The sequence below is a fragment of the Achroia grisella genome, unplaced genomic scaffold, assembly GCF_030625045.1.
Source record: "Achroia grisella isolate CSIRO2021 unplaced genomic scaffold, CSIRO_AGI_Agris_v1 utg598, whole genome shotgun sequence".
Classification (NCBI taxonomy): Eukaryota; Metazoa; Arthropoda; class Insecta; order Lepidoptera; family Pyralidae; genus Achroia; species Achroia grisella.
This window is the reverse complement of record NW_026712958.1, coordinates 1456335-1484135: the sequence shown is the minus strand read 5'-3', so window position 1 is coordinate 1484135 and position 27801 is coordinate 1456335. Positions and strand designations below refer to the sequence as shown.

Sequence of the window (27801 nt, the reverse complement as noted above, 5' to 3'; positions counted from 1 at the left end):
GGAAGAGAAATACTTATTACGCTAACCCCAAATAAATGGGATAAGGAAGAAGCAGGTGATGATGATGATTAGAGCAGTAAGAGAGTGGCATGATAACCTCTGGAATGACTTGTTAACCGTCCCAATTAAATAAAAGAAAAGAAATTTGAAAGATAAGAGGCATGACATCGTAGTCTTACGAAACCTCTGCCGTATCACGGGCGTCTAATTACGTAACTGTTCATGTATATAAGAGGCAATTACGATTTTTTAACTATTCTAATGCTGTTGGCCGGAGATGGCCTTTATAGCTTCACCGAACAATACGGGGCGAGTGCAGATGGCTCTCCAAAGGTCAACTCCTATCTGACAGATACGACTATAGTTTGAAGACATTGCTAGCGGTTTAAACCTCGGCTCAGGCCGTCGTAATTTCGATCGAACAGGAGAGGAAGGTGTATGCAACATGTTCTGTACTTATAACTACCCATCTTCTTTTATTAGTATAATTTTACTTAATATTAGTAACCCTAATGATCCTTAAGGTTCTCCATAGGGCTGACAATGTTATCTGATTGAACAAAGATCGAGTCCGTAGCGATTTCTATGTTGATTGTCGCAAGCTTAATTCTTGTTAATGTGAATCTATTTAAAAGAGCAACACACAAGTTTCTTTCTCATTATTTTTGTGATGAGTCTGCGTTCCGTTGCGTACCACACATTGGTATAATAAAAAAATGTGACTATTCAAAAGTGCTTATATTAGATTTATTTGGATAAAGATTATTTTTATTCTATTCTTCAATACATACCACAGTCCCATTGGCTTTCCACCAATCCGCCACCACCGCCACTGAATGATTCTCCGGAAAAGCATCATGGTGAATGCGGAGAATTCGACCAGGTTCCCGAACCTCTGGGAAGTTAGGGTTCGGCACCAGCATCTTCAGGAAGATCAGGACGCCCAGAGAATAGAGAGGGACCAGCACTTCCTGAGATGGTAAATATACATAACATTAAAATTACATATGGCAGCATGAACTTATTTTTCCAGAAAAGAACGTATGGGGATAATACCGCGGTGCTGTTTATCTTATTAATATTATAAACGCGAAAGTTTGTGAGTATGGATGTTTGTTACTCTTTCACGCAAAAACTACTGAACGGATTTTGATCAAAACATAATATACGCAGAAAACACCCAGACCGATATAAACAATCATACTCTTGAATACAAAATGTTTGCACCGTACGAGGAATAGCACCCGCGACCATCGGAAGTAAAGCAGTGTGCTAAACCGCTAGACATCACGGCCGTCAAATAAATAGGTGAGACTGAAGTGTGGGGCAAAAGATATTTGTATATATACAGTCCTCATCTGGTTATATTGGTCAATATTGACTTGTGAAAGGGGATTGTTAGTAATGTAGACTAATAATCACATAGCGATGTTACTATATCATGTTGACCTACACGCGGTTCCCCCTGGAAACCAACGTGATAAATTTATGCAGAATTTACCTCTATTGGCTAACTGGCCTGACCTCATGCTTACTTATCATCCACTGGTGCCCTGCTAGCATAAAACGTTTGCGCAGACGAGTGCACTATTCCATTATCATCCATACGAAAAAGATAACACTAACTGCGAGGGTCTTCCGTGTGTCGCGTTTCTTGAGCAGAAGATTCCGGACGACGGTGGCCCACAGTTGGGGCCAGAAGCGAGCTGGTGGACGAGTCCCCATCGCGCCCCTCAGCCGGCTACCTATCGCAACGTAATCCGCCTCGCAGGACTCCTTCTCTGCACATTTCCTGCAACAATTAATAAAAAGGGTCAGGAATTTATGGCAGAACTGGTAAAAAACAAATCTGCAGCGATAAATGCTTTGGATGTCAGGTATTGTTATTTATCGATTTATTTATTTCAGGCTACTAGGCCCCTATTATAAATTTATGGTAGAACTGCTAAAATACAGCTCCGAAACCGCTTTAAACATTACAAAAGTCAGGTACATGATACAGTTGCTGAAAAACAACTCCGAAGCGCTTTAAACGCTGCAGAAATCAGGATTTTATGGTAGAGCTGCTGAAAAACATCTCTGAAGCCCTTTAAACGCTGCAGAAATCAGGATTTTATGGTAGAGCTGCTGAAAAACAGCTCCGAAGCGCTTTAAACGCTGCAGAAATCAGGATTTTATGGTAGAGCTGCTGAAAAACAAATCCGAAGAGCTTTAAACGCTGCAGAAATCAGGATTTTATGGTAGAGCTGCTGAAAAACAACTCCGAAGCGCTTTAAACGCTGCAGAAATCAGGATTTTATGGTAGAGCTGCTGAAAAACAACTCCGAAGCGCTTTAAACGCTGCAGAAATCAGGATTTTATGGTAGAGCTGCTGAAAAACAGCTCCGAAGCGCTTTAAACGCTGCAGAAATCAGGATTTTATGGTAGAGCTGCTGAAAAACAGCTCCGAAGCGCTTTAAACGCTGCAGAAATCAGGATTTTATGGTAGAGCTGCTGAAAAACAGCTCCGAAGCGCTTTAAACGCTGCAGAAATCAGGATTTTATGGTAGAGCTGCTGAAAAACAGCTCCGAAGCGCTTTAAACGCTGCAGAAATCAGGATTTTATGGTAGAGCTGCTGAAAAACAGCTCCGAAGCGCTTTAAACGCTGCAGAAATCAGGATTTTATGGTAGAGCTGCTGAAAAACAGCTCCGAAGCGCTTTAAACGCTGCAGAAATCAGGATTTTATGGTAGAGCTGCTGAAAAACAGCTCCGAAGCGCTTTAAACGCTGCAGAAATCAGGATTTTATGGTAGAGCTGCTGAAAAACAGCTCCGAAGCGCTTTAAACGCTGCAGAAATCAGGATTTTATGGTAGAGCTGCTGAAAAACAGCTCCGAAGCGCTTTAAACGCTGCAGAAATCAGGATTTTATGGTAGAGCTGCTGAAAAACAGCTCCGAAGCGCTTTAAACGCTGCAGAAATCAGGATTTTATGGTAGAGCTGCTGAAAAACAGCTCCGAAGCGCTTTAAACGCTGCAGAAATCAGGATTTTATGGTAGAGCTGCTGAAAAACAGCTCCGAAGCGCTTTAAACGCTGCAGAAATCAGCTGCTGAAAAACAGCTGCAGAAATCAGGATTTTATGGTAGAGCTGCTGAAAAACAGCTCCGAAGCGCTTTAAACGCTGCAGAAATCAGGATTTTATGGTAGAGCTGCTGAAAAACAGCTCCGAAGCGCTTTAAACGCTGCAGAAATCAGGATTTTATGGTAGAGCTGCTGAAAAACAGCTCCGAAGCGCTTCACACGCTGCAGAAATCAGGATTTTATGGTAGAGCTGCTGAAAAACATCTCCGAAGCGCTTTCAACGCTGCAGCAATATGCTGATAACACACCTATTTAGTCACAATCACGGTAATAAACATTGCGACATAAGAACGTCAGTTTACGTTTTCTATTTATAAGTAGCTGTTACCCGCGTCTTCGTCCGCGTGGGATGTTACTTTTTTTTTATATAAATAATGTTTCTATCATTCATAATTTTATCTATCTGCGAGTGATAGTCCTGTTAAAATTGGCCCTTACAGAGATTATCTATAGTAGAACAAGATTTTTCTAGAAACAAGAGTTTGGGTAAATAGTATATATTTCAGTACAATACAACAACAACAATACAGTACAATTTTATATATAAGATATATATGTAATTATATTTAGAGAATAAATTACTCAGTTTCATTACTACAAAATAACATTAAAATTATATTTAGTGCACCCCAATAAAACAACGGGTTCTTCGCATTGAATATCGACCCAATGATACCTGGGGTTGCCAGCCTAGCAACAGTGACTGCAGCCCCCTCGGCGCCTGCACCATGCACCCTCGACTTCTCGACTTCCGGCGAAGCGACACCGGGTGTGCCCAACACTACTTCGTTCAATTATTGAATTAATATTCATTACTTAGGGAAAAACCAATTTCTGGTGTTGCTATTCAAAATAATCCAATATTTTTATTATTATTATTTGTTTAATTGCTTAAAACATAGAGCACAATACGCACATATGTTTTGCCATGCATACATTTTATCTGACATGCATATTTCAATCTTAATATATAAAAATTACGTGTCACATTGTTTGTCCGCGATGGACTCCTAAACTACTGAACAGATTACAAATTGATTTGCACATTGTGTGCAATTTGATCCAACTCGTAAGATATGATAGCTTGCATCTCAATTTATAGTCGCAGTATTATTTTATTCAAGAACCTTAGCCACAGCATCGCGTGGCGTCGCGTGGGTCGTAGTATCACTCACACACACGTAGTATCGGTCGTAGTATCACTGTATTTTTAAAAGAATGCTATCAAGTCATAAAAATTGTTGTCATTAAGCCGCTCATGAGATTTCTTTTTAAATACATCACAGTTCACTGTTTACATGTCATTTGGAATCTATACATATAAATAAAATTGGAGTGTCTGTTTGTAATATTGATATAACTGTTTTTTACTACATGCATATGAATATATATACCGTACACACACCTAGATAACATTTTTTACAATTTTGTCTGTCTGTCTGTTTGTTCCAATCTCTGAAATGGCTGGACTAATATTGACGGGTCTTTTTTTGGCAGGTAGCTGATGTAATAAGGAGTAACTTAGACTACTTTTAGTTTTGAAAAATTCTTTTATTTCAGAAAAATAAAGTTAATTCCACGCGGACGAAGTCGCGGGAACAGCTAGTTTAAAATATATAAGCGTGACAGCGGCGGCGACTATGTTTTGTACTATGTAAAAATCATGTAAACATGACAAATTAAGAATACTAAAATAGTGGAATATAAGGAAAGGCAAAAGGAAAAATATAATAAAAAAAAAAATGTTGTCACTGACTCTGACGTTGATATCAGCACGTCAATCAAACGTCTGTGACGACAATTGGCAACACATCTATGTATTTTGTAGTTACTCTTCAAGACTTTATATAAATTTATTTCCAACACTATGAAGAAATTGTTCGTCAGAACAGAGAAACAACATTTGACATTTATTATTATTTGACATTGGACATTGACTTTAATTTTTGTAATTTATATTGTAAAACTTTAAGTTGGGCTAAAAAGGTCTTGTATCCAGAACCGTAAAATATATTAAATAAAAAAAAATATTTTGTAGTTCTAGTCGAAAAAAACATGTCATTATAGGATTTTTATTTCAAAGTGTAGTGGTGTCACAATGAAATCGTAATAGTGTAGATGTGATGGATCGGATGAGCAGATGATGTCGGTTCCGGGACAACGAGTACATAGGATGAGTGGATTTTATATATAAATTACACTTTCCGATTGATATCTATTAATTATAAATAAAGAAAAAATATTAAATAATCTAAACCAAAATGCTAAAACAAGTTTCGTTGTATTAGATTTAAAAATGTCGATTTACCATACAAACTTCCATCTCCCCTTTTTACAACCCTTATTTTGCATTAAAAATGCCTGTCCTTTCTCAGGGTCTAGACTATCTGTGCACCAAATTTCATTTAAATCGGTTTAGTGGTTTTAGTGTGCAAGCGAGACAGACAGACAGATTTACTTTCGCATTTATAATATTATAAGTAAGGATTAAAATTATGAAATAAAATATTTTCGTGAATCTAGGAAAAAATTAATGTCATTTTTTACAATAATCTGAGAAACGAACAATCAAAATTTTATAATGTATACTTTTTAAATATAAAAAGTGTAACGAAAAAGGTTTCACAGCACTATTTTTTTTTTTTATTCGGTTGTTTGGGCTATTGTCAGATGTGTAGCACCTGTAGCACTGCGACCTACATAGATATATTGTGCTCGCCCTTTTCAGAGTTCGCTACCTAGACCCGTCAGGGACAAGAATTGAAGGATATTCTTAGGAGCGATCGTTTTTATCTCCTCGGGAAAGAGTGTAAACTTTCCAAAGGAGATATTTCGTTTATGCATGAGTGGGCTACAACCACATAGGATGTGAAGCGGCGTTTCCTCTTCAGTTTGGCAGAATCTGCAGATACTTGTCGTGCATAGGCCTAGTTTAGCCATATGCTTGTTTAATTTGCAGTGTCCTGTGAGGGCCCTAGTCATTGTTTTGTTTTTACTCAATAGCAGTAATCTATTGGAGTATTTGGTCGAGAAGCCCGATATTAGGTCTTTTGAATGTGTTAATCCTGGCATTTCTTGCCAGTGATTCAGTGCTTCTCGTTTGGTTATTAATTTGAGATATCCCAGTTTTAGGCAACGAGGCACACCACAGAAGGGTTCGGGGCCCAGTTGGACGGTTTTTGCCCTTAACTTTGCCAGATGGTCGGCATTCTTATTGCCTTCAATATTTGGCCGGGGACCCATCTCAGTATAATATTATTTCTGCTTCCTACTTCATTTAGTAGCAGGATACAGTTTCCAAAAAGTTTAGAACGGATTTCGTACGAGTTAAGTGCTAGTAGAGCAGCTTGACTGTCCGAATAAATGTATATGTTCTGATTGATGTAGTTGAGGCTTAGGCTTCACAGCACTAGATACCGAGTCAATGGCATTTACATTATCGACCCGGCCTTACCCTTCACAGTATACTAAGACTTTATACAGGGTGTTACCTATACAGGGTTGCCAAATAGAAGAGATTTCTCGTACGGTATTTACGTTTTGGTCTTCGATACGAGGTGCAAGGATATCTTCATAACTTGACAATTTTGTGAACGTGTTTGACGAAAGGAAAGTGTCATTTTCACTGTGTACCTGACCAAGATCATTATTTAAGCAATTACTTGAAAGGTATGTACTTTTATATAAATATATTATATTACATGACCCGACAGATGTTGTAATTTTAAATATTTAGTGTTAAATTCGCTTAATTTAAAATTGTCGTTATGTTTTTTAAGATACTCCATATATAATATATACAGTATACTGTAGTAATAACTTTACATAATTTATTCCATTCTTTATAAAAGATTCTTACACATGTGTATATATATTCAAACTAGAGGGTGCGTGTGTGCGCGGGCCTCAAGAGGCCCGCGAGACGTTGTCGCTGATTTTTTTTGTGAAGACGGTTTTCTTTTCGAATAGACTTGGTTGGCAAGTAGAGTTGTCTGTTTTGATACGCAATCATTCAGGTGACTTCCAATTGTAACAGTGAATTTCTGTTTCTCGTGTACCATCCCGTGGCGAAACATTGTATTGTAATGGTCACAATACAAAACCTCACATTACCTACCTTTCTGTATACTATATTAATTTGGGTTCACAGTTTCTAATGTAGAAATCATAATACAAAACCTAACCTAACCTACCTTTCTATATACCATTTCGACTTTTTATTTTTTTTTATTTTGACTTAGCTACCCATTTGGGTGACAAAAACATTTCGTCCATACATTGTCAACTTCTTCTAATAGTTTACTATGAAAACCGTTGTAACAACTTACATCGGTTTTCATAGTAAAGTTTTCCAAATAATTTTGATAAAAGCCTTAGTTATTATTTATCGTAGATAAAGGACCTATGATAAATAATAACCACTCAACACTCTTTTAATTAAAATATCATAAATATTAAAATCGGGGAAAGTTTTTAGCGCTGGCAATACTGAGATTCAATGCCATCCCATAAAAGAGGACTCGCTGCATGGTAACCATGTACCAAAATAAAATATCTTCCAAATTTTGTTCAAAGTCAACCTCGGCGGCCATCTTAGATTTTTCCATTTTGATACTTCTGACATATATTACATGACGACAGATATATTTCATCCATATATTGTACAGAGACACGGTCCTTTTAGTGGGTCCTTAGTAAATATTACTTTCTACGAAAATCTATGCTTGGTGTTGCCACCTAATTTTACAAAAAATTGCATAAAACTATTAAGATGAGATTTATTATAGATCCCCGTCACTTTTATGTTTAAAAATGTCGAAAAATAATTTCCCGCATTTAAGGTTTGCAAAATTACCCAAAAATCGGGGAAAAATTGTAGCCTACATAATACTTCACGTCTTTGCTCCATAGAAGTAACTTGCTGTAAGGAATAAAATAGTACCCCAAAAATGAGTTTTAAAACGTCCCTAAACTTATCATCGGAAATAAAGTACCCTAACTCGGCCGCCATCTTGAATGATTCCATTTTAAATAGTTTTAATATATACACCTTGGTGAGAAACATTTCGTCCATACATTGTACAGAGCCAAGGTAACTCTTTCTAGTAGTTCCTAAGTACTGTTTACAATGGAAATCGATGTATGGTGTTGCCAGCTCATTTTGACAAAAACCACCTAAGACCCCCTTGGGGATTATTTTTGACAGATCGTCATCATTTTTTGGTCTAAAATGATGAAAAAAAAATCCCACGTTTTTTTTTACTTCTCTCCGATATTACCCTAAAATCAGGGAAAATTTTTAGACCAGATAGTGCTTCGTATCGAGAGTTTCCACTGTTCCATAAAAGTCAACTCGCTGCAGTGACGATGGGTACCTGAAAACTGAATTTAGTAACAGAAACATTTCGTCCATACATTATGTAGAGCTTCGATGACTTCTTCTTGTACTATTCCCTAAGAAAACTAATCTAAGGTGTTACCAAATAATTCTGATAAAAATCACGTAAAACCCATAAGGGGATGATTTTTGACAGATATCCATCATTATTTTGTTTGACATATCGAAAAAAATTCCCACTTTTTTGGACTTGTCTTCTAAATTACCCTAAAATCGGGGAAAATTTTCATACCGTTTTTCCGTTTTCGTCCATATATTGTACAGAAACACGGTCCTTAGTCAAAATTCCCACATTATGGGTTTGCAAAATTACCCAAAAATCGGGGAATATTTGTAGCCTAGATAATATTTCGAACCGAAATCTACCATGACTCAATAAAGGTCGACTCGCTGCAGGGAAGCCAGGTACACCAAAATATATTCCTAAATTTATCATCAGAGATAAATTACTTAAACTCGGCCGTCATCTTGGATTTTTCCTTTTTGAATATTTTTAATTTATCCACTTTGGTGACAGAAACATTTTGTCCATACATTGTACAGAGCTAAGGTGACTCCTTCTAGTAGTTCCTTAGTACTGTTTACTATGAGAATTAGTTAATACTTCGCACCGAGAGTTTCCATTCCTCAGTACAAGTTAATTCGTTGCAGGGATGATAGGTGCCACAAAACTGAATTTTAAAAAGTTCTTAAAATTGTCATCATAGATAAAGTATCCTCACTCGGCCGCCATCTTGGATTTTTCCTATTTAAATACTTTTAACATATACACAGAGCCCAGGTTACATACACCTAGGAGTTCCTTAGTACGGTTTAGTATGAAAATCGATGTATGGTGTTGCCAGGAGATTTTGACAAAAACCACCTAGGACCCTTTGGGGATGATTTTGGACCAACGCTCATAACTGTTTTGTTCAACTTAACGAAAAAAAAAATTTCCCACGTTTTTTTACTTTTCTTCGAAATTACCCCAAAATCGGGAAATTTTTTTAGACCAGGTAATATTTCCCACCGAGAGTTTCCATTGCTCTATAGAAGTCAACTCGCTACAAGGTTTAGTGGTACCTCAAAATTGAATTTTTAAAAGTCCCTAAAAATGTCAACATAAATTAAGTACCCCAACTCGGCTGCCATCTTAGACTTTTACTTTTTAATACTTTTGACATATTCACCCTAGTAACAGAAACATTTCGTTCATACATTGTACAGAGCCTCGGTGACTCCTAGTACTATTCTCTAAGAAAACTGATGTGAGGTGTTGCCAGATAATTCTGACAAAAACCACCTAAAATCAATAGGGGGATTGTTTTTGACAGATTTTCATCATTCTTTTGTTTGAAATATCCAAAAATTATTGTCCCACTTTTTAGGACTTATCTCAAAAATTACCCTAAAATTGGGGAAAATTTTTATACCAGGTAATACTTTGTGTTGAGACACATCATCTCTCCATAGAAATCGACTGGCTGTGGGGTTGGCAAGTGTCCTAAAACTACATTTAAAAATATCCCAAATTTTCTCCGAAAAGCAAAACTCCCCTATCTCTGCCGCCATTTTGGATTTTTACTTCTTAATACTTTTGACGTATTCACCCTAGTAGCAGAAACATTTCTTCTATACATTATGTAGAGCTTCGGTGACTTCTTCTTGTACTATTCCCTAAGAAAACTGATCTGAGGTGTTGCCAGATAATTTTGACAAAAACCACCAAAAACCCTTAAGGGGATGACTTTTGACAGATTTTTAACATTCTTTTGATTGAAATGTCGAAAAAAAATTTTCCCACTTTTTAGGACCTGTCTCAAAAAATACCCCAAAATCGGGGAAAATTTTCATGCCAGGTAATACTTTGTGTCGAAAGACATCATATCTCCATAGAAGTCGACTTGCTGCGGGGTTGCCATGTCTCCTAAAACTACATTTAAAAATAACCCAGATTTTCTCCGAAAAGAAAAACTCCCCTATCTCTGCCGCCATCTTGGATTTCTAAAATTTCATAATTTTCCCTAGAGGCCGGGTCCTTCGGCTATCCGACGCCGCACAGTGCGTTGAGCTAGCACACTCGTAGGTACCCTATCAATTTCAGTTTTTAAAGCTAGACCTCAATTTCAAAATTTGTCCCATGATGTATGGGTGTTGCCAGCAAATTCTGACAAAATCCACCTAAACCCCTTCAGGGGACGATTTTTGGTAGACCAACAAGACTTTTTCATTTAAAATGTCGAAAAAAATTTTTCCCACTTTATGGGACTTTTCTCCAAATTTAACCCAAAATCGGGGAAAATTTTTAGCCCTGGTAAATCTTCTTACTGAGACTTACCCATGTCAGTAGGTGGCGTATAGCTACGGGTTGCCATGTGCAGCAAAAACGCGATTGAAAATATCCCAAAATTTTTCCAAAAACTAAATCTCCCATAGCTTGGCCGCCATCTTGGATTTCTGAAATTTCATAATTTTCCCTAGAGGCCGGGTCTTTCAGCCTCCCAATGCCCTACAATAGGGATCGGTAGCATCCCCGCAAGTACCCTAGGAATTTCAGTTTTTGGAGAGACATAATTTCTATTTTGGTCATATATGTATGGGTGTTGCCAGCAAATTCCAACAAAACCCACCTAAAACCCTTTAGGGGATGTTTCTCGATAGGCCTTGATGCTTCTTTTGTCAAAAATGTCGAAAAAATTTTTTCCCACTTTTTGGACCATTTCTCCCAAATTACCCCAAATTCGGGAATTATTTTTAGCGCTGGCAATACTTTATACCGAGACCCATCATCGCCCCATAGAAGCCGACTCGCTGCGGGGTTGCCCTGTACCTAAAAAATGACTTTGAAAATAATCCGGATTTTTAGGACCAATTTCACACGCCCCCAACTCGGCGGCCATCTTGGATTTTCGAAATTTCATAATTTTCCCTAGAAGTCGAGTCCTTCGAGTTTCCTATGCTCCACAACCGGTGTCGCCAGTACCCCCGCAACTACCCTGGGAATTTCGGTTTTTGAAACCCTAGAAAATTTTCAACCAGTTTTTGGCAATTTTTTCGCGGCCATCTTGGATTTTAATTTTTTGTTTTTACGCCACATTCTGGGTCCCGCCGAGACGTGCCAAATCACTCTTTGAACGGAATCGATCCGAGCGAAACTGTAAAAGTTAGCCGCCATCTTTGTCCGCCATCTTGGATTTTCCCAAATTTCGGAATTTTCTCGTGGTCACCCTAGCCAAAGGAACATTTCCCCCATACATCGTCACGACCCCCCGGCACTCCTTCTGGGAGAACAACTATGTCAATCAGTGAGTGAGTCACCGTAATGCAGCTTTATATATTATAGACTAGAGGGTGCGTGGGTGCGCGGGCCTCAAGAGGCCCGCGAGGCGTTGTCGCTGATTTTTTTTGTGAAGACGGTTTTCTTTTAGTTGTTAGAGTTGTCTGTTTTGATACGATTAGGTGACTTCCTATTGTAACAGTGAATTTCTGTTTCACGTGTACCATATATACCTGTGGCGAAACTTTGTATTGTAATGGTCACAATACAAAACCTAACCTAACCTACCTTTCTGTATACTATATTAGTCTGGGGTCAAAGTTTTTAATGTAGAGATCATAATACGAAACCTAACCTAACCTACCTTTTTGTTCACTATATTATTTTGAGGGCATAATTGCTACTGTAAGAGTCGCAATAGAAATCCTAACCTAACGTACCTTTCAGTACACCATTTCCACCTGTGCTTTAATTTTTATTGCAATGGTCACAATACAAAACCTCAAATTACCTAGCTTTCTGTATTAGTATACAGAAATGTATGCTTGGTGTTGCCACCTAATTTTTCAAAAAAACGCATGAAACTATTAATATGAGATTTATTATAGATCCCCGTCACTCTTATGTTAGAATGACGAAAAAAAATTCCCACAATTTGGGTTTTGTAAAATTACCCAAAAATCGGGGAAAATTTGTAGCCTACATAATATTTCGAACCGAAATCTACCATGGCTCAATAAAGGTCGACTCGCTGCAGGGAAGCCAGGTACCCCAAAATATGTTCCTAAATTTATCATCAGAAATAAAATACTTAAACTGGGCCGCCATCTTGGATTTTTCCTTTTTGAATATTTTTAACTTATCCACTTTGGTGGCAGATACATTTTGTCCATACATTGTACAGAGCCAAGGTGAGTCCTTCTAGTAGTTCCTTAGTATTTACTATGAAAATTAGTTATTTCGATTCAATTCAATTCGTTGCAGGGATGATAGGTGCCACAAAACTGAATTTTAAAAAGTTCTTAAAATTGTAATCATAGATAAAGTATCCTAATTCGGTCGCCATCTTGGATTTTTCCTTTTTAAATACTTTTAACGTATACACTGGTGATAGAAACATTTCATCCATATATTGTACAGAGCCCAGGTTACATACACCTAGGAGTTCCTTAGTACGGTTTACTATGAAAATCGATGTATGGTGTTGCCTGGAGATTTTGATAAAAACCACCTAGGACCCTTTGAGGGATAATTTTGGACCAATGCTCATCACTGTTTTGTTCAAATTGACGAAAAAAAAATTTCACGTTTTTTTACTTTTCTTCGAAATTACCCCAAAAACGGGAATTTTTTTTGGACCAGGTAATATTTCCCACCGAGAGTTTCCATTGCTCTATAGAAGTCAACTCGCTGCAAGGTTTAGAGGTACCCCAAAATTTAATTTTTAAAAGTCCCTAAAAATGTCAATATAAATTAAGTACCCTAACTCGGCCGCCATCTTAGATTTTTCCTTTTTAATACTTTTGACATATTCACCCTAGTGACAGAAACATTTCGTTCATACATTGTATAGAGCACTCCTTCTAGTACTATTCTCTAAGAAAACTGATGTAAGGTGTTGCCAGATAATTCTGACAAAAACCACCTAAAATCAATAGAGGGATTGTTTTTGACAGATTTTCATCATTCTTTTGTTTGAAATGTCCAAAAAATATTTTCCCACTTTTTAGGACCTATCTCAAAAATTACCCTAAAATCGGGGAAAATTTTTATACCAGGTAATACTTTGTGTTGAGACACATCATATCTCCATAGAAGTCGACTGGCTGTGGGGTTGCCAAGTGTCCTAAAACTACATTTAAAAATATCCCAAATTTTCTCCGAAAAGCAAAACTCCCCTATCTCTGCCGCCATTTTGGATTTTTACTTCTTAATACTTTTGACGTATTCACCCTAGTAGCAGAAACATTTCGTCCATACATTATGTAGAGCTTCGGTGACTTCTTCTTGTACTATTCCCTAAGAAAACTGATCTGAGGTGTTGCCAGATAATTCTGACAAAAACCACCAAAAACCCTTAAGGGGATGACTTTTGACAGATTTTCCTCATTCTTTTGTTTGAAATGTCGAAAAAAAATTTTCCCACTTTTTGGGACCTGTCTCAAAAAATACCCCAAAATCAGGGAAAATTTTCATACCAGGTAATACTTTGTGTCAAGAGACATCATCTCTCCATAGAAGTTGACTCGCTGTGGGGTTGCCATGTGTCCTAAAACAACATTTAAAAATGTCCCAAATTTTCTCCGAAAAGCAAAACTCCCCTATCTGTGCCGCCATCTTGGATTTCTAAAATTTCATAATTTTCCCTAGAGGCCGGGTCCTTCGGCTATCCGACGCCGCACAGTGCGTTGAGCTAGCACACTCGTAGGTACTCTATTAATTTCAGTTTTTGAAGCTAGACCTCAATTTCAAAATTTGTCCCATGATGTATGGGTGTTGCCAGCAAATTCTGACAAAATCCACCTAAACCCCTTCGGGGACGATTTGTAGTAGACCAAAACGAGTTCTTCATTTAAAATGTCAAAAAAAAAATTCCCACTTTATGGGACTTTTTTCCAAAATTAACCCAAAATCGGGGAAAAATTTTAGACCTGGCAAATCTTCTTACTCAGACTTACCCATGTCAGTAGGTGGCGTTTAGCTGCAGGGTTGCCATGTGCAGCAAAAACTCGATTGAAAATATCCCAAATTTTTTCCAAAAACTAAATCTCCCATAGCTTGGTCGCCATCTTGGATTTTTGAAATTTCATAATTTTCCCTAGAGGCCGGGTCTTTCAGCCTCCCAATGCCCTATAATAGGGATCGGTAGCTCCCCCGCAAGTACCCTAGGAATTTCAGTTTTTGGAGAGACACCCCAATTTCTATTTTGGTCAAACCATGTATGGGTGTTGCCAGCAAATTCCAACAAAACCCACCTAAAACCCTTTAGGGGATGTTTCTCGATAGGCCTTGATGCCTCTTTTGTCAAAAATGCCGAAAAAATTTTTTCCCACTTTTTGGGACATTTCTCCCAAATTACCCTAAATTCGGAAATTCTTTTTATCGCTGGCAATACTTCTTACCGAGACCCATCATCGCCCCATAGAAGCCGACTCGCTGCGGGGTTGCCCTGTACCTAAAAAATGATTTTGAAAATAATCCGGATTTTTAGGACCAAATTCACACGCCCCCAACTCGTCGGCCATCTTGGATTTTCGAAATTTCATAATTTTCCCTAGAGGTCGGGTCCTTCGAGTTTCCTATGCCCTACAACCGGTGTCGCCAGCACCCCCGCAACTACCCTGGGAATTTCGGTTTTTGAAACCCTAGAAAATTTTCAACCAGTTTTTGGCAATTTTTTCGCCGCCATCTTGGATTTTAATTTTTTGTTTTTACGCCATATTCTGGGTCCCGCCGAGACGTGCCAAATCACTCTTTGAACGGAATCGATCCGAGCGAAACTGTAAAAGTTAGCCGCCATCTTTGTCCGCCATCTTGGATTTTCCCAAATTTCGGAATTTTCTCGTGGTCACCCTAGCCAAAGGAACATTTCCCCCATACATCGTCTCGACCCCCGGACGCTCCTTCTGGGAGAACAACTATGTCAATCAGTGAGTGAGTCACCGTAATGCAGCTTTATATATTATAGATATAGATTTCTACATCCCTTGGTCTTGCCATAACCTGCAATACTTGTTATATTTGAATGAAGGCAAGACAGCTTAATAACTACAAGGCTTGGGACTGTGGATTTTGGTATTCTTTTTGGATAATAGATCTCGCTGCCCGTCATAACCCGTTAGTCCGCTACTTGCGGGACACCCTGTATCAATATATTTAATACCTGTAAAATTACACCGCCATACTGTCTCTGATCAACGCGACGGTTGACTGGTAGAAAGGTACAAAAGAATAAATAAATAAATAAATAATTTTTGTCATACAAAACTAGTATGAAACATAAATATATACACAAATATACATAGATATATTCACGACAAATATTGCAGTGGTCAGAATGACATTCTATGAGGTTTGAAAACCCAATATATTTTTATAAAGACGTTTTAGTTATAACAGTAATGTGATTGGTTTTAAAAGTAGTCTAGACTGTTTTAAATACAACCCTTTTTTTATTTTTCATCCCTTTCTCGTCAACTTTAATGAAAATTTCTTTATGAATATTATTTTACACGTGCTTCTGGACTTATTTTTATATTGCACCAAAACTGGTCACATCATGGTTTAATTTTAAATATTATCTATTTACCTGTTCGATCATTGAAAAGGAGATAGACGAAAAAAAGTAATGTGATTGGCAACACTGCCACTATGCCACCTTTTACTTTATTTAAGCTGCTGTCTAAACGCCACACGGTAGAAATATATTTGTATTTGTTTGTCCACCGTTTTTCTGGGTATTTGCAGAATTAGTGCCTTCTCAGTACTTAAATATAGATACAAGAATAGAATAGAATAGAATAGAAAATCATTTTTCAAATAAACTTACATTGAAGCACTTTTGAATAGTCATAACATTTTTTTTTTTTAATCTACCGCTCATTCGGAATGCTGTCTCATCACAAGAAGAACAAGCAAGAAACTTGTGTGTTGCTCTTTTAAATAATTTATTCTTACTTACAATTTAAGTTTAAGTGTGCGAATACAAACCAAGAAAATATATACTCTTGTATATGCTATATATATGACAAATACTGCAGCGGTCCGAATGACACTGGATGAATTGAAGACCCAATAGCTCAGCACATATTTTTTTAAAGTCTTTTTAGATAATTAATAATGTGGTTTTAAAAGTAGACTAGGCTGTACAGTCTGAGGATCTTTGCCTGTTCCATCATTAAAAAGATGGACGAATATGAAACAAAAGTTATGTGATTGGCAACCCTGCCACTATGCCACCTTTTACTTTAATTAAGCTGCTGTCTAAACGCCACACGGTAGAAATATATCTGTATTTGTTTGTCCACCGTTTTTCTGGGTATATGCAGAACTAGTGCCTACTCAGTATTATTTATTATTTTTTATCTTAAATTAAAAACTTGACGTTCATAAGCGGCTAAAATGAATAAATGATTTTTGAATTTGAATTTGAATATATTTATATACATGACGATCTCGATCTAGCAGTTTAGCACACCGCTTTACTTCCAATGGTCGCGGGTTCGATTCCTCGCGCAGTGCAAAATTTCTATTTATGAATATGATTGTTTGTATCGATCTGGGAGTTTTCTATATATATTATGTACTAGCTGTTCCCGAGACTTCGTCCGCGTGGAATTTAACTTTATTTTCTAAAATAAAAGTAGCCTAAGTTACTCCTTATTATATCACCTACCTGCCAAAAAAAGTCCTGTCAAAATCGATCAACCCATTTCAGACACAAGGAACAAACAGACAGACAGACAAAATTTCTAAAATATGTTATTTTAGTGTATGTACCGTGTTTATATTCATATGCATGTAGTAAAAAAACGGTTATTTCAATATTACAAACAGACACTCCAATTTTATTTATAGATGAATTTTAAAAAAATCTAAGTATTTATATCAGTTGTCTAGTACCTATAACACAAGCTCTGCTTACCGTGGGTCTAGATGGCGCTGTGTCAATTGTCCAGGTTTATTATTATTGTATGTAGTGGCAAGGCTATTCATGTACAAGATTTTAAAGGGAAAGCAGTAAGCATACATAACTATGATGTGTATAGTATTTATAAACAGTAATTGATTTTTCGACAGCCTCGGTGGTCTAGTGGTTTAGCACACCGCTTTTCTATCCGATGGTCGTGGGTTCGATTCCTCGCACGGTACAAACATTTGTGTTCATGAGTATGATTGTTTGTATCGGTCTGGGTGTTTTCTATGTATAATATGTATTTATTTAAAAAAAAATGTATCCATGTATTTATATCAGTTGTCTAGTAACCATAACAGAAGATCTCTTTTTTTGACAATTCACACAGCGTCTTCTTGTCCCAAGCTAAGCAGAGCTTGTGTTATGGGTACTAGACAACTGATATAAATACATGGATACATAGAAAACACCAAGACCGATACAAACAATCATATAATATGTATATGAATATATACATATAATTATACTTTGGCTTCCTCTCTACTGAGTTGGCAGCGCAATTATATAGCTCCCACAGTTTTCCTTAATACTGTCTCGCATGACACCTGCTGTTAATTTTTTAAATAATTAACTGTACTCGCGATTTAGTCCGCGTGGAATTTAACTTTTATTTTCTAAAATAAAAGTATCCTAAGTTACTCCTTATTACATCAGCTACCTGCCAAAAAAGTGCCGTCTAAATCGGCCCAGCCATTTCAGAGATTAGCCGGAACAAACAGACAGACAGACAAAAATTGTAAAAAATGTTTATTTGCTGTATGTACCGTATTTATATTCATATGCATGTAGTAAAAAACGGGTATTTCAATATTACAAAGAGACACTCCAATTTTATTTATATGCATAGATACATTGTTACCCGTGCAAAGCCGGGGCGAGTAGCTAGTATAAGTATAAAATTCTCGTGTCACAGGTTTCGTGTTTACAGCTAGTTATACATATAAACCTTTCTCTTTAACTATTCTATCTATTAAAAAAAACCGCTTCAAAATCCGTTGCGTAGTTTTAAAGATTTAAGCATACATAGGGACGGACAGACAGTGACAGCAACTTTGTTTTATGCTATATAATATAACTAGCTATTCGCCCCGGCTTCGCACGGGTGTACATGTATTATATATAGAAACCGTCCTCTAGAAACACTCTTTCTATTAAAAAAAACCGCTTCAAAATCCGTTGCGTAGTTTTAAAGATTCAAGCATACCTAGGGACAGACAGCGACAGCGACTTTTTTTTATGCTATATAATATAACTAGCTATTCGCCCCGGCTTCGCACGGGTGTACGTGTATTATATATATAAACTTTCCTCTAGAAACACTCTTTCTATTTAAAAAAACCGCTTCAGAATCCGTTGCGTAGTTTTAAAGATTCAAGCATACCTAGGGACAGACAGCGACAGCGACTTTATTTTATACTATGTAACGATTAGATGTGTTGGAGGTAGATTCGTTTGCGTGACAAGAATAAAGTATATTTCGTTAACTAATAGATTGTGCTTACTCAACCGTCACGCCTTAATGTTCAGGAAAGGAAGGGAGCGGCCATGGACCCTGTAAATGTCATAATAAAGTATGCCGGCGGAGTATACTACGGTAGTTTCCTGTTTTCTACGGTAGCTTTACATTTGAGAATAATTAGATAAATAATATAGTGTGGAAGCGGAGTATACTTAGGTAGTTTTCTGTTTTCTACGGTAGCTTTACATTTGAGAATAATTAGATAAATAATACAGTATGGCAGCGGAGTATACTTAGGTAGTTTTCTGTTTTCTACGGTAGCTTTACATTTGAGAATAATTATATAAATAATACAGTATGGCAGCGGAGTATACTTAGGTAGTTTTCTGTTTTCTACGGTAGGTTTACATTTGAGAATAATTAGATAAATAAAACAGTATGACAGCGGAGTATACCACGGTAGTTTCCTGTTTTCTACGGTAGCTTTACATTTGAGAATAATTAGATAAATAATACAGTATGGCAGCGGAGTATACCACGGTAGTTTCCTGTTTTCTACGGTAGCTTTACATTTGAGAATAATTAGATAAATAATACAGTATGGCAGCGGAGTATACTATGGTAGTTTCCTGTTTTCTACGGTAACTTTGTACCAGTACCAGTTAGACTATCGAATGATGCACCCGCCTGCGCTACCGGTATGCGCTGGGGCACCAATGGAGGATGATATGATGAGCATGATGTCAGATCAGAGATCAGTTAGCCCATCGTGTTAAAAACACCAGGAATTTATCACGATGGTTTCCAGGGGAAACCATGTGTAGGTCAACCTGACATGGTACATTGCTAGCAAGAAGATCATCAGTCCACATTACTAACAATCCCCCTCCCCCCTATGCTACGGTAGTTTTCTGTTTTCTACGGTAGCTTTACATTTACGAATAATTAGATAAGCAAATATTTTTAAATTGAAACGAAGGTTTAAATAGGTAAAGGTAGTTTTTGCTTCGCGTAATGTTTTTTCTGATGGATGATAATGGAATAGTGCACCCGCCAATGGTATACGCTGGTGCACAAATGCAGCATAAATGAGATCGGATAGCATATCTTGTTAAAAATACCAGGAATTTATCACAAATGTTTACACCGTGCAAGGAATCGAACTCGCGACCATCGGATGCAAGGTGGTGTGCTAAACCACTAAACTACGAGGCCGTAATCTATATATATACAAGAACGAACTATATAAATGACCTTGCTGTAGCGAGTTAGTTACTGAAGGGAAAGATAAAATAAACTGACAATTGTTTTCGGCTTATCAGTAGATAGCAGTCCCTAGATACTGTCAAGTGCAACTTTAAAAGCTCTCAGTTCAGACCAAGGCTGATTGCAATAATAATAATTTACAACAATTCACAAAGCAGACTTGTACTACGGGTACCAATTGGTAGAAATACTTCATTGTATTAATAACTAGCTACTTGCCCCGGCTACACACGGGTGTACACGTATTATATTTATAAACCTTCCTTCTGAATTACTCTATCTATTAAAAAAACCGCTTCAAAATCAGTTGCGTAGTTTTAAAGATTTAAGTATACATAGGGCCGGACGGCGACAGCCATTTTATATTATATTATGTAGCTAGCTACTCGCCCCGGCTGCACACGGGTGTACATGTATTATATATATAAACATTCCTCTTGAATTAGTTTATCTATTAAAAAACCGCTTCAAAATCTGTTGCGTAGTTTTAAAGATTTAAGCATACATAGGGACAGACAGCGACAGCGACTTTTATTTTATACTATGTAATGAACTAAGTGCTCTCTCTTGTCGGTGGAGCTCTTGCCACTCCCTACGATCTTCCATAATCCTCTTTAAATTGATACGAAACGGCTGCAGTTCTTTCTTTAATTCAACTTCTTGATTTATTTCCAAAAAAACAGCAGTATTCATAATATTAATACTAGATTTAAACACAAACTTGCTGTCCCCAAGTATCGTATAGAAAAAATTAATATGTCTTTTATGGGAATAGGTATAAAAATTTACAATAAGATACCAAAGGATATATTGGAATTACCCTTAAATAAATTTGAAACATCTGTTAAATCATATTTACTGAGCAAAGCGTATTACTCACTAAACGATTACTTGAATGACGAGCGTGCATGGCAATAGTTGTTCATGCACTGGATTTTCATTTAATATTAGACATAGACACCTATATAAATATACATTGTAAATAAAAAAAAAAGTAATTCAATTGAGTTTCTTGCCAGTTCTTCTCAATTGGATCTATATACTGAACTGGACGGTAGGGAAAAAATTTAAATAATAATGTAAAAAATTTGACGTTCATAAGCGGCTAAAATGTCCTACATGAATAAATAATTTTCGAATTTGAATTTGAACTTAATATAACTATGTAATATTATGTTATCTGTGATATAACTATGCTTTTGTAGGGAACTGATGACTCCATTGTTCACAATGTCACATGTCAGCTTGACTTCACGCGGTACCCCCTGGCAACCATCATGACAAATTCCTGGTGAATTTGTCATGATGGGCTAACTGACCTGACAATAGGGTATACCATCAGCGCTTATGCACCATTACATTGCCATCCATTAAAAATTCAAATTTAAATTCAAATTCAAAAATCATTTATTCATGTAGGACATTTTAGCTGCATATGAACGTCAAATTTTTACATTATAATTTTATTTTTTCCCTACCGTCCAGTTCGGTATATAGATCCAATTGAGAAGAACTGGCAAGAAACTCAATTGAATTACTTTTTTTTTTTAAAGCCAGTTTATTTACAATGTATATTTATATAGGTGTCTATGTCTAACATTAAATGAAAATTCAGTGCATGAACAACTATTGCCATGCACACTCGTCATTCAAGTAATCGTTTAGTGAGTAATAGGCTTTGCTCAGTAAATATGATTTAACAGATGTTTTGAATTTATTTAAGGGTAATTCCTAAAAAAACATTACTACAGTAAATAGTGAAGACGCAACGCTCCACCCTACATAGGTCATGGTCGCCATAAACGATGGGCCTCGCATTCAACCCCAGTATCATAACCTTGCTTTAAAGGGTAACTTGACCAGGGACACTTGGTAATTTCATATTTAATACCTCAGCGGACTATTACGAAACAAAATCTACGTCACTGGGAAAATTATGTGGGATATCTATACATCATAACATAGTATAACACAAAGTCACTGTCGCTATCTGTCCCTATGTATGCTTAGAACTTTAAAACTATGCAACGAATTTTGAAGCGGTTTTTTCAATAGATTGAGTGATTCAAGAGGAAGGTTTATATGTATAATACATGTATATCCATGCAAAGCCGGGGCGAGTAGCTAGTAATATTAAGCTGAAGAGTTTGTTTGTTTGAACGCGCTAATCTCAGGAACTACTGGTTCGAATTGCAAAAATATTATTGTGTTGAAAAGTCCATTTGTCGAGGAAGGTTTTAAGCTATATAACATTACGATACGACCAATAAGAGCGGAGCTGCAATGAAAAATATTGCAAAAGGTGAGGAAATGAAACGCAGACGAAGTTGCGTTAAGTTGTTGAAGTTGAAGTTGAATATATGTTGATTATAAAAATTCAAATACAAAATATTTTTATTCATGTAGGTCTATTAGACTCTCAGATTATATGTCAAATCTACAGCCAATACGGAATGATTTCTAGATGAGAAGAACTGACAAGAAACTCAGCTCGTATTATTTTCAAATAAATGTTTATGTGAGCTTTTACATACACTGTAGCTATATTATATACCAGCTGACCCGCCAACTTCGTCTGCATCACACTTACTCAATTTACATTACATCTTTTTAAATTATAGCCTACATGTTATACTGATTACTGATGTACTATATTACTGTAAAGTTCCATCAAACTCCATTTTTGCGTGAAAGGGTAACACAACCTTACTTACAAACTTTCGCGTTTATAACATTACTAGCTACTCGCCGCGGCTTCGCACGGGTCTACATGTATATACACATATAAACCTTATCTATTAAAAAAACCGCTTCAAAATCCGTTGCGTAGTTTTAAAGATTTAAGCATACATAGCGACGGACAAACTGCGACCGCGACTTTGTTTTATACTATGTAATGATTAAGATAAGATAGTCGAATCTACCCCTTTTTAGTGTTGACAACTATTTCTTTATAAAATATATATAAATTATACTATATTTGATTAGGAAACAGCATTGAAAGATTTTAATAAACTTATTTCATTTAACCAATTGAGTTACTAAATACATTTAACCGGATTGTGTAAATCACAATACGAGTAGATTATTAAAACCGCAGTATTATACACATATATATGTACGTACAGACAGTTTAGTTGTTAATTAAACTAGTAACGACATGTCCCATCGGAGGGAGTCGGCCCTTTATTATATTTGTCACAAATGGTACCGTAAATTGTAATATTTAGATAGAATGACTAGACTTTGAGTTATATATACAATGAAATAAAATTTAAGTGTTTGTTTATAATCTCAAATTAACAGTCTTTCACTATATGCACAAATGACTGTCTTAAAGTATGTCTGTTTGTCATTGCTAATCTCTGAAATGGATGGATCTAAGCTACCTAAGGTTGTAAGGAGTAACTTAATTTTAGATTTTATTTATTTAAATATATAGGAAGATATATATAATTTTAACCGACTTCAAAACATGAAGTAGATATTCAATTCGTTTATTTTTTTATAGAAAAATTCATATATTGTCATTGACTCGTCATTATTTCACAAAGATGTCATATAATTTTCACCGACCTATGAAATAATTAAGACAGTGAAATAATTAATTGTGCCGCTTAAATCACAGACCGGTACAAAGCCGGGGGCTCGCTAGGTTCGGCGGCAGAATAGACCGAATATCGATTCTGTCAGCTGTATGTAGAAACGCTTACGTCAGCACCAAACGGGACATGGCATTCGATGAATTGGCTTAATTTACTTATTGTTACAACTAACTTGAGATTTTTTTTAAATATGGGTATAGAATGGTGCACCTGCCTACGCTGACGGTACACGCTTAGAGGATACCAGTGGAGGATGATAAGATGAGCATGAGCTCAGATCAGTTAGCTCATTGTGACAAATTCACCATGAATTTATCACGATGGTTTCCAGGGGACTGCGTGGAGGTCAACCAGACATGATATATTACTTGTGATAAGGGCCAACAGCCCACATTACTGACAATCCCTCCATGGACCACGGATATAATTTTCTTTCTTTCTTTATAAATCACTAGGATTTATAAAGAAAGAAAGAAAATTATATTTATTATTTCTTTGGCGCATACAAAAGAATCATAGCAAACATAATATAATAACATAAATTACATTCATCCTTATACTTACAAATATTCAGTAGCTTGTTACGAGTACAAACCCCCTAAGTCCATATAACTATCACCTGTAGTTACACAATCATTATCGATACAGCAATTGTTCTTGGAAAGTATGTCCGGATACTTTTTGCTGACTCAAATGAGCGGCATCCAAGAAGTACGAGAACAAAGGAAGGCAGGTGGACGGTCACTCTACTCACTACTCTAGTCGCGAACGCGAATAGGTTAATTTTAGTACAAGACGAATCAATCGCGATTCCTAAATTGTAAGCTAGAATTAAATAAATTAATTAAATGAACTTTCTTTGTTTTAAAAAACCCATCACCGACCGTCAGAACGTAATTAGATAGAGCCCAAAAATATTGACCACAAACAAAAAACAAATTAACTTTATAAAAGAAAACTCAACTAGAAACTCCAAAACAAACCCTTCTCAATTCTAGGTTTTAATGGACACGTATGAAAAACATAATAGAATCCCAGAGGATGCCGATGTTTCATCATTCAGACCAGGTATATATAAAAAATACGTGTCACGTTGTTTGTCCGCGATGGACTCCTAAACTTCGATTGCAAATTTGATTTGCACATTGTGTGCAATTTCATCAAACTCGAAAGATCAAAAGAAAGATGAAAGATCATCAAAAAGAAAGCTTACATCTCAATTTATAGTAGCAATATTATTGCCTTAGCACAGCAATGCGTGGGAGGGTCTGCTAGTACATACGTATATATATAAAACTACACAATAAAGACATATTTTACTATTTATCTTTGTCGCAATCGGACATCTAACCGTTAATAACCGCATTTTATCGGTAGCTAACCATAAATATAATTAAATAACCGTAGCTCACGGATTTTTAACAACTATACCCCCGACCCATCACGCGGTTCTCCTAAAAACAATCGTGGTTAATTCCTCGTGAATTATTAGGCTGACTGACCTGTATGACTTTGTACATCTATATATATAACTCAAAGGTGACTGACGTAGTGATCTTTCAACGCACAGCCCAAACCACTGGACGGATCTGACTGAAATTTGGCATGCAGGTAGATGTTACGACGTAGGCATCCGCTAAGAAAGGATTTTGATTAATTCTACCCACAAGGGGATAAAATAGGGGACGAAAGTTTGTATGAAACTTTGTCAATTTTAAACCAATCGGGCTGAGACTTTGCATGCATAAAGCTACTATTACGTAGGCATCTCCTAAGGAAGAATTTTGATAAATTTCATCCCTAAGGGGATAAATTAACGCGAGCGAAGCTGCGGGCAAAAGCTAGTCTATTATAATTTTCCACTGGTATACTTAGCACAAATTGGAGCATCAGTCCATTATTGTCCATTAAAAAAGGCATCCCTTGACTAACAACCACACATTAGAGGTCGTTTCACATCAACGCCCCACGTCGTTTTACCATTCCATTAACATTCAATAAAAACGCATATACTCAATTAATTAGACACAGGTGTTTGTTACATTACAAACAGAAATAAAAACACTCCCCCTTATATATATAAACGTGGCTGATAGAAAGAAAATTGGCTCCAATTTTAGCATTTAGAAAGCTGTAATGTGCCGGCGACATTGAATTTATTTGATTGGACAAACCTTTTAGTAACAACGGACTGTGTTCTGAAGAATCGTTTAAAATGGTGCTTACTGCTTACTACCGCTTTTCCATCGACAGGGAATTCATCCCCACACGCTGGAACCTAAGTGATCTCGAAGAGACCGGTTACCTGAAACACCATGCCATACGCTTGTTTTCCACCTACAGGGTATAAAAAAGTAATAACAGACTGTGTTCTGATAAATTGTTCGAAATGATGCCTACGGGTACTTTTTACCATCGCACCGCTCGCAATCGACAGGGAATTCATCCCCACACGCTGGAACCTAAGTAGTCTCAGACGGTGCGGTTTCAGAGGAGCTACCTCCCGCGCACTTAGACTGTGGAATGAACCTGCCGAGGTTTTCTCGAGAGGCTATAGCATGGGGTTTTTCAAGAAGGGTATATTAAGGTTTCTTAAGTGTCGGTAACGAGTACGTGATACCCCTGGTGTTTCAGGCGTCCATAGGCTACGGTAACCGTTTACTATCAGATGGGTCGTTTATATATATATATATATATATATGTATATATAGATATACACTTAGATTGTGGAATGAACTACCTGCCGAGGTTTTCTCTATAGACTACAGCATTTTTCAAGAAGGATGTATTAAGGTTTCTTAAGGGTCGGCAACGTGCACGTGATACCCCTGGTGTTTCAGGCATTCATAGGCTACGGTAACCGTTTACTATCAGATGGGTCGTTTATATATATATATATATATATGTATATATAGATATACACTGAGATTGTAGAATGAACTACCTGCCGAGGTTTTCTCGAGAGGCTACAGCATGGGGTTTTTTAAGAAGGATGTATTAAAGTTTCTTAAGGGTCGGTAACGAGTACGTGATACCCCTGGTGTTTCAGGCGTCCATAGGCTACGGTAACCATTTATCATCAGATGGGTCGTTCATATATACAAGTACAACCTACATTACATATCGCCCTATATTTCTATGTCACACAACGGTAATAAAAAGGGAGTCTTACATAAAAATGGCGTATTCCCAAGATCGTAGTCAAGGATTGCAGATCGACATACAGACTCCCTGGCGTCGCTATATATATATAAAGTACATATTGGCATACGTCCCAGTACCCAAAAACCTTATTTGTGCCTCCTTGCAAGGTCGTAAGACGCGGTTTGCAATATAATTCTATATACTCAATTTCATTGACGACATTTTCATAATATACTCGAATTTTTCACTGCCTCTGTGGGCCAGCGGTTTAGCACACCGCTTTATTTCCTATGGTCGCGGGTTCGATTTCTAGCACGCAGCAATTTATATTCGTGAGTGAGAAAATTGACACCAACGTGTTTTCCACAACGTGTATTACGTTGTGGAATTCAGTTGGACAGAAAAATGTTTTATAGGAAATGGAATATTATTATTACTAAGATTTACTTTACAATTTAACTAAATGCCGGCAACTTGTAAAACGATAGCGTCGTATGTAAACGTCAATCATGGTGTTGCAAACTCTTTGCACATTTTTATATATTTATTTTTCTACCAATTTTAAATGTATTTTCTTTTAGAATTGTCATATATTTTTATTGTCACTTTTTGCCTACAACCGTTTGTACACGTACCTATCTTCTTTATAAGTATTTACCATTTTCTATCCATTGTTTGATTTACCTCACACATACAGTCCACTCATTCTATTACCTACACATGGAACGAATGAATGAATAATAAATGGTTAAAATCAATCAATTGTTTCCCACAACCCTTATTCAAACACTTGAGTATATTACAACAATATCCGGATATTGTAATCTTATAAATCTATACATCTATACATATAAA

General features: G+C 36.6%; 1 protein-coding gene across 1 annotated transcript in view; it reads right to left on the bottom strand.

Annotated features, from left to right (window-relative positions):
* The window catches only part of LOC131848887 (cholesterol transporter ABCA5-like), a 76398-nt gene that overhangs the window by 39760 nt on the left and 8837 nt on the right, over window positions 1–27801 (bottom strand). The window contains exons 2-3 of the mRNA XM_059198841.1: window positions 1627–1792; window positions 792–971 (exon numbers count right to left, since the gene is read on the bottom strand). Coding sequence (XP_059054824.1) covers window positions 792–971; window positions 1627–1792 — 346 coding nt within the window. The remainder of the gene's footprint in view (window positions 1–791; window positions 972–1626; window positions 1793–27801) is intronic.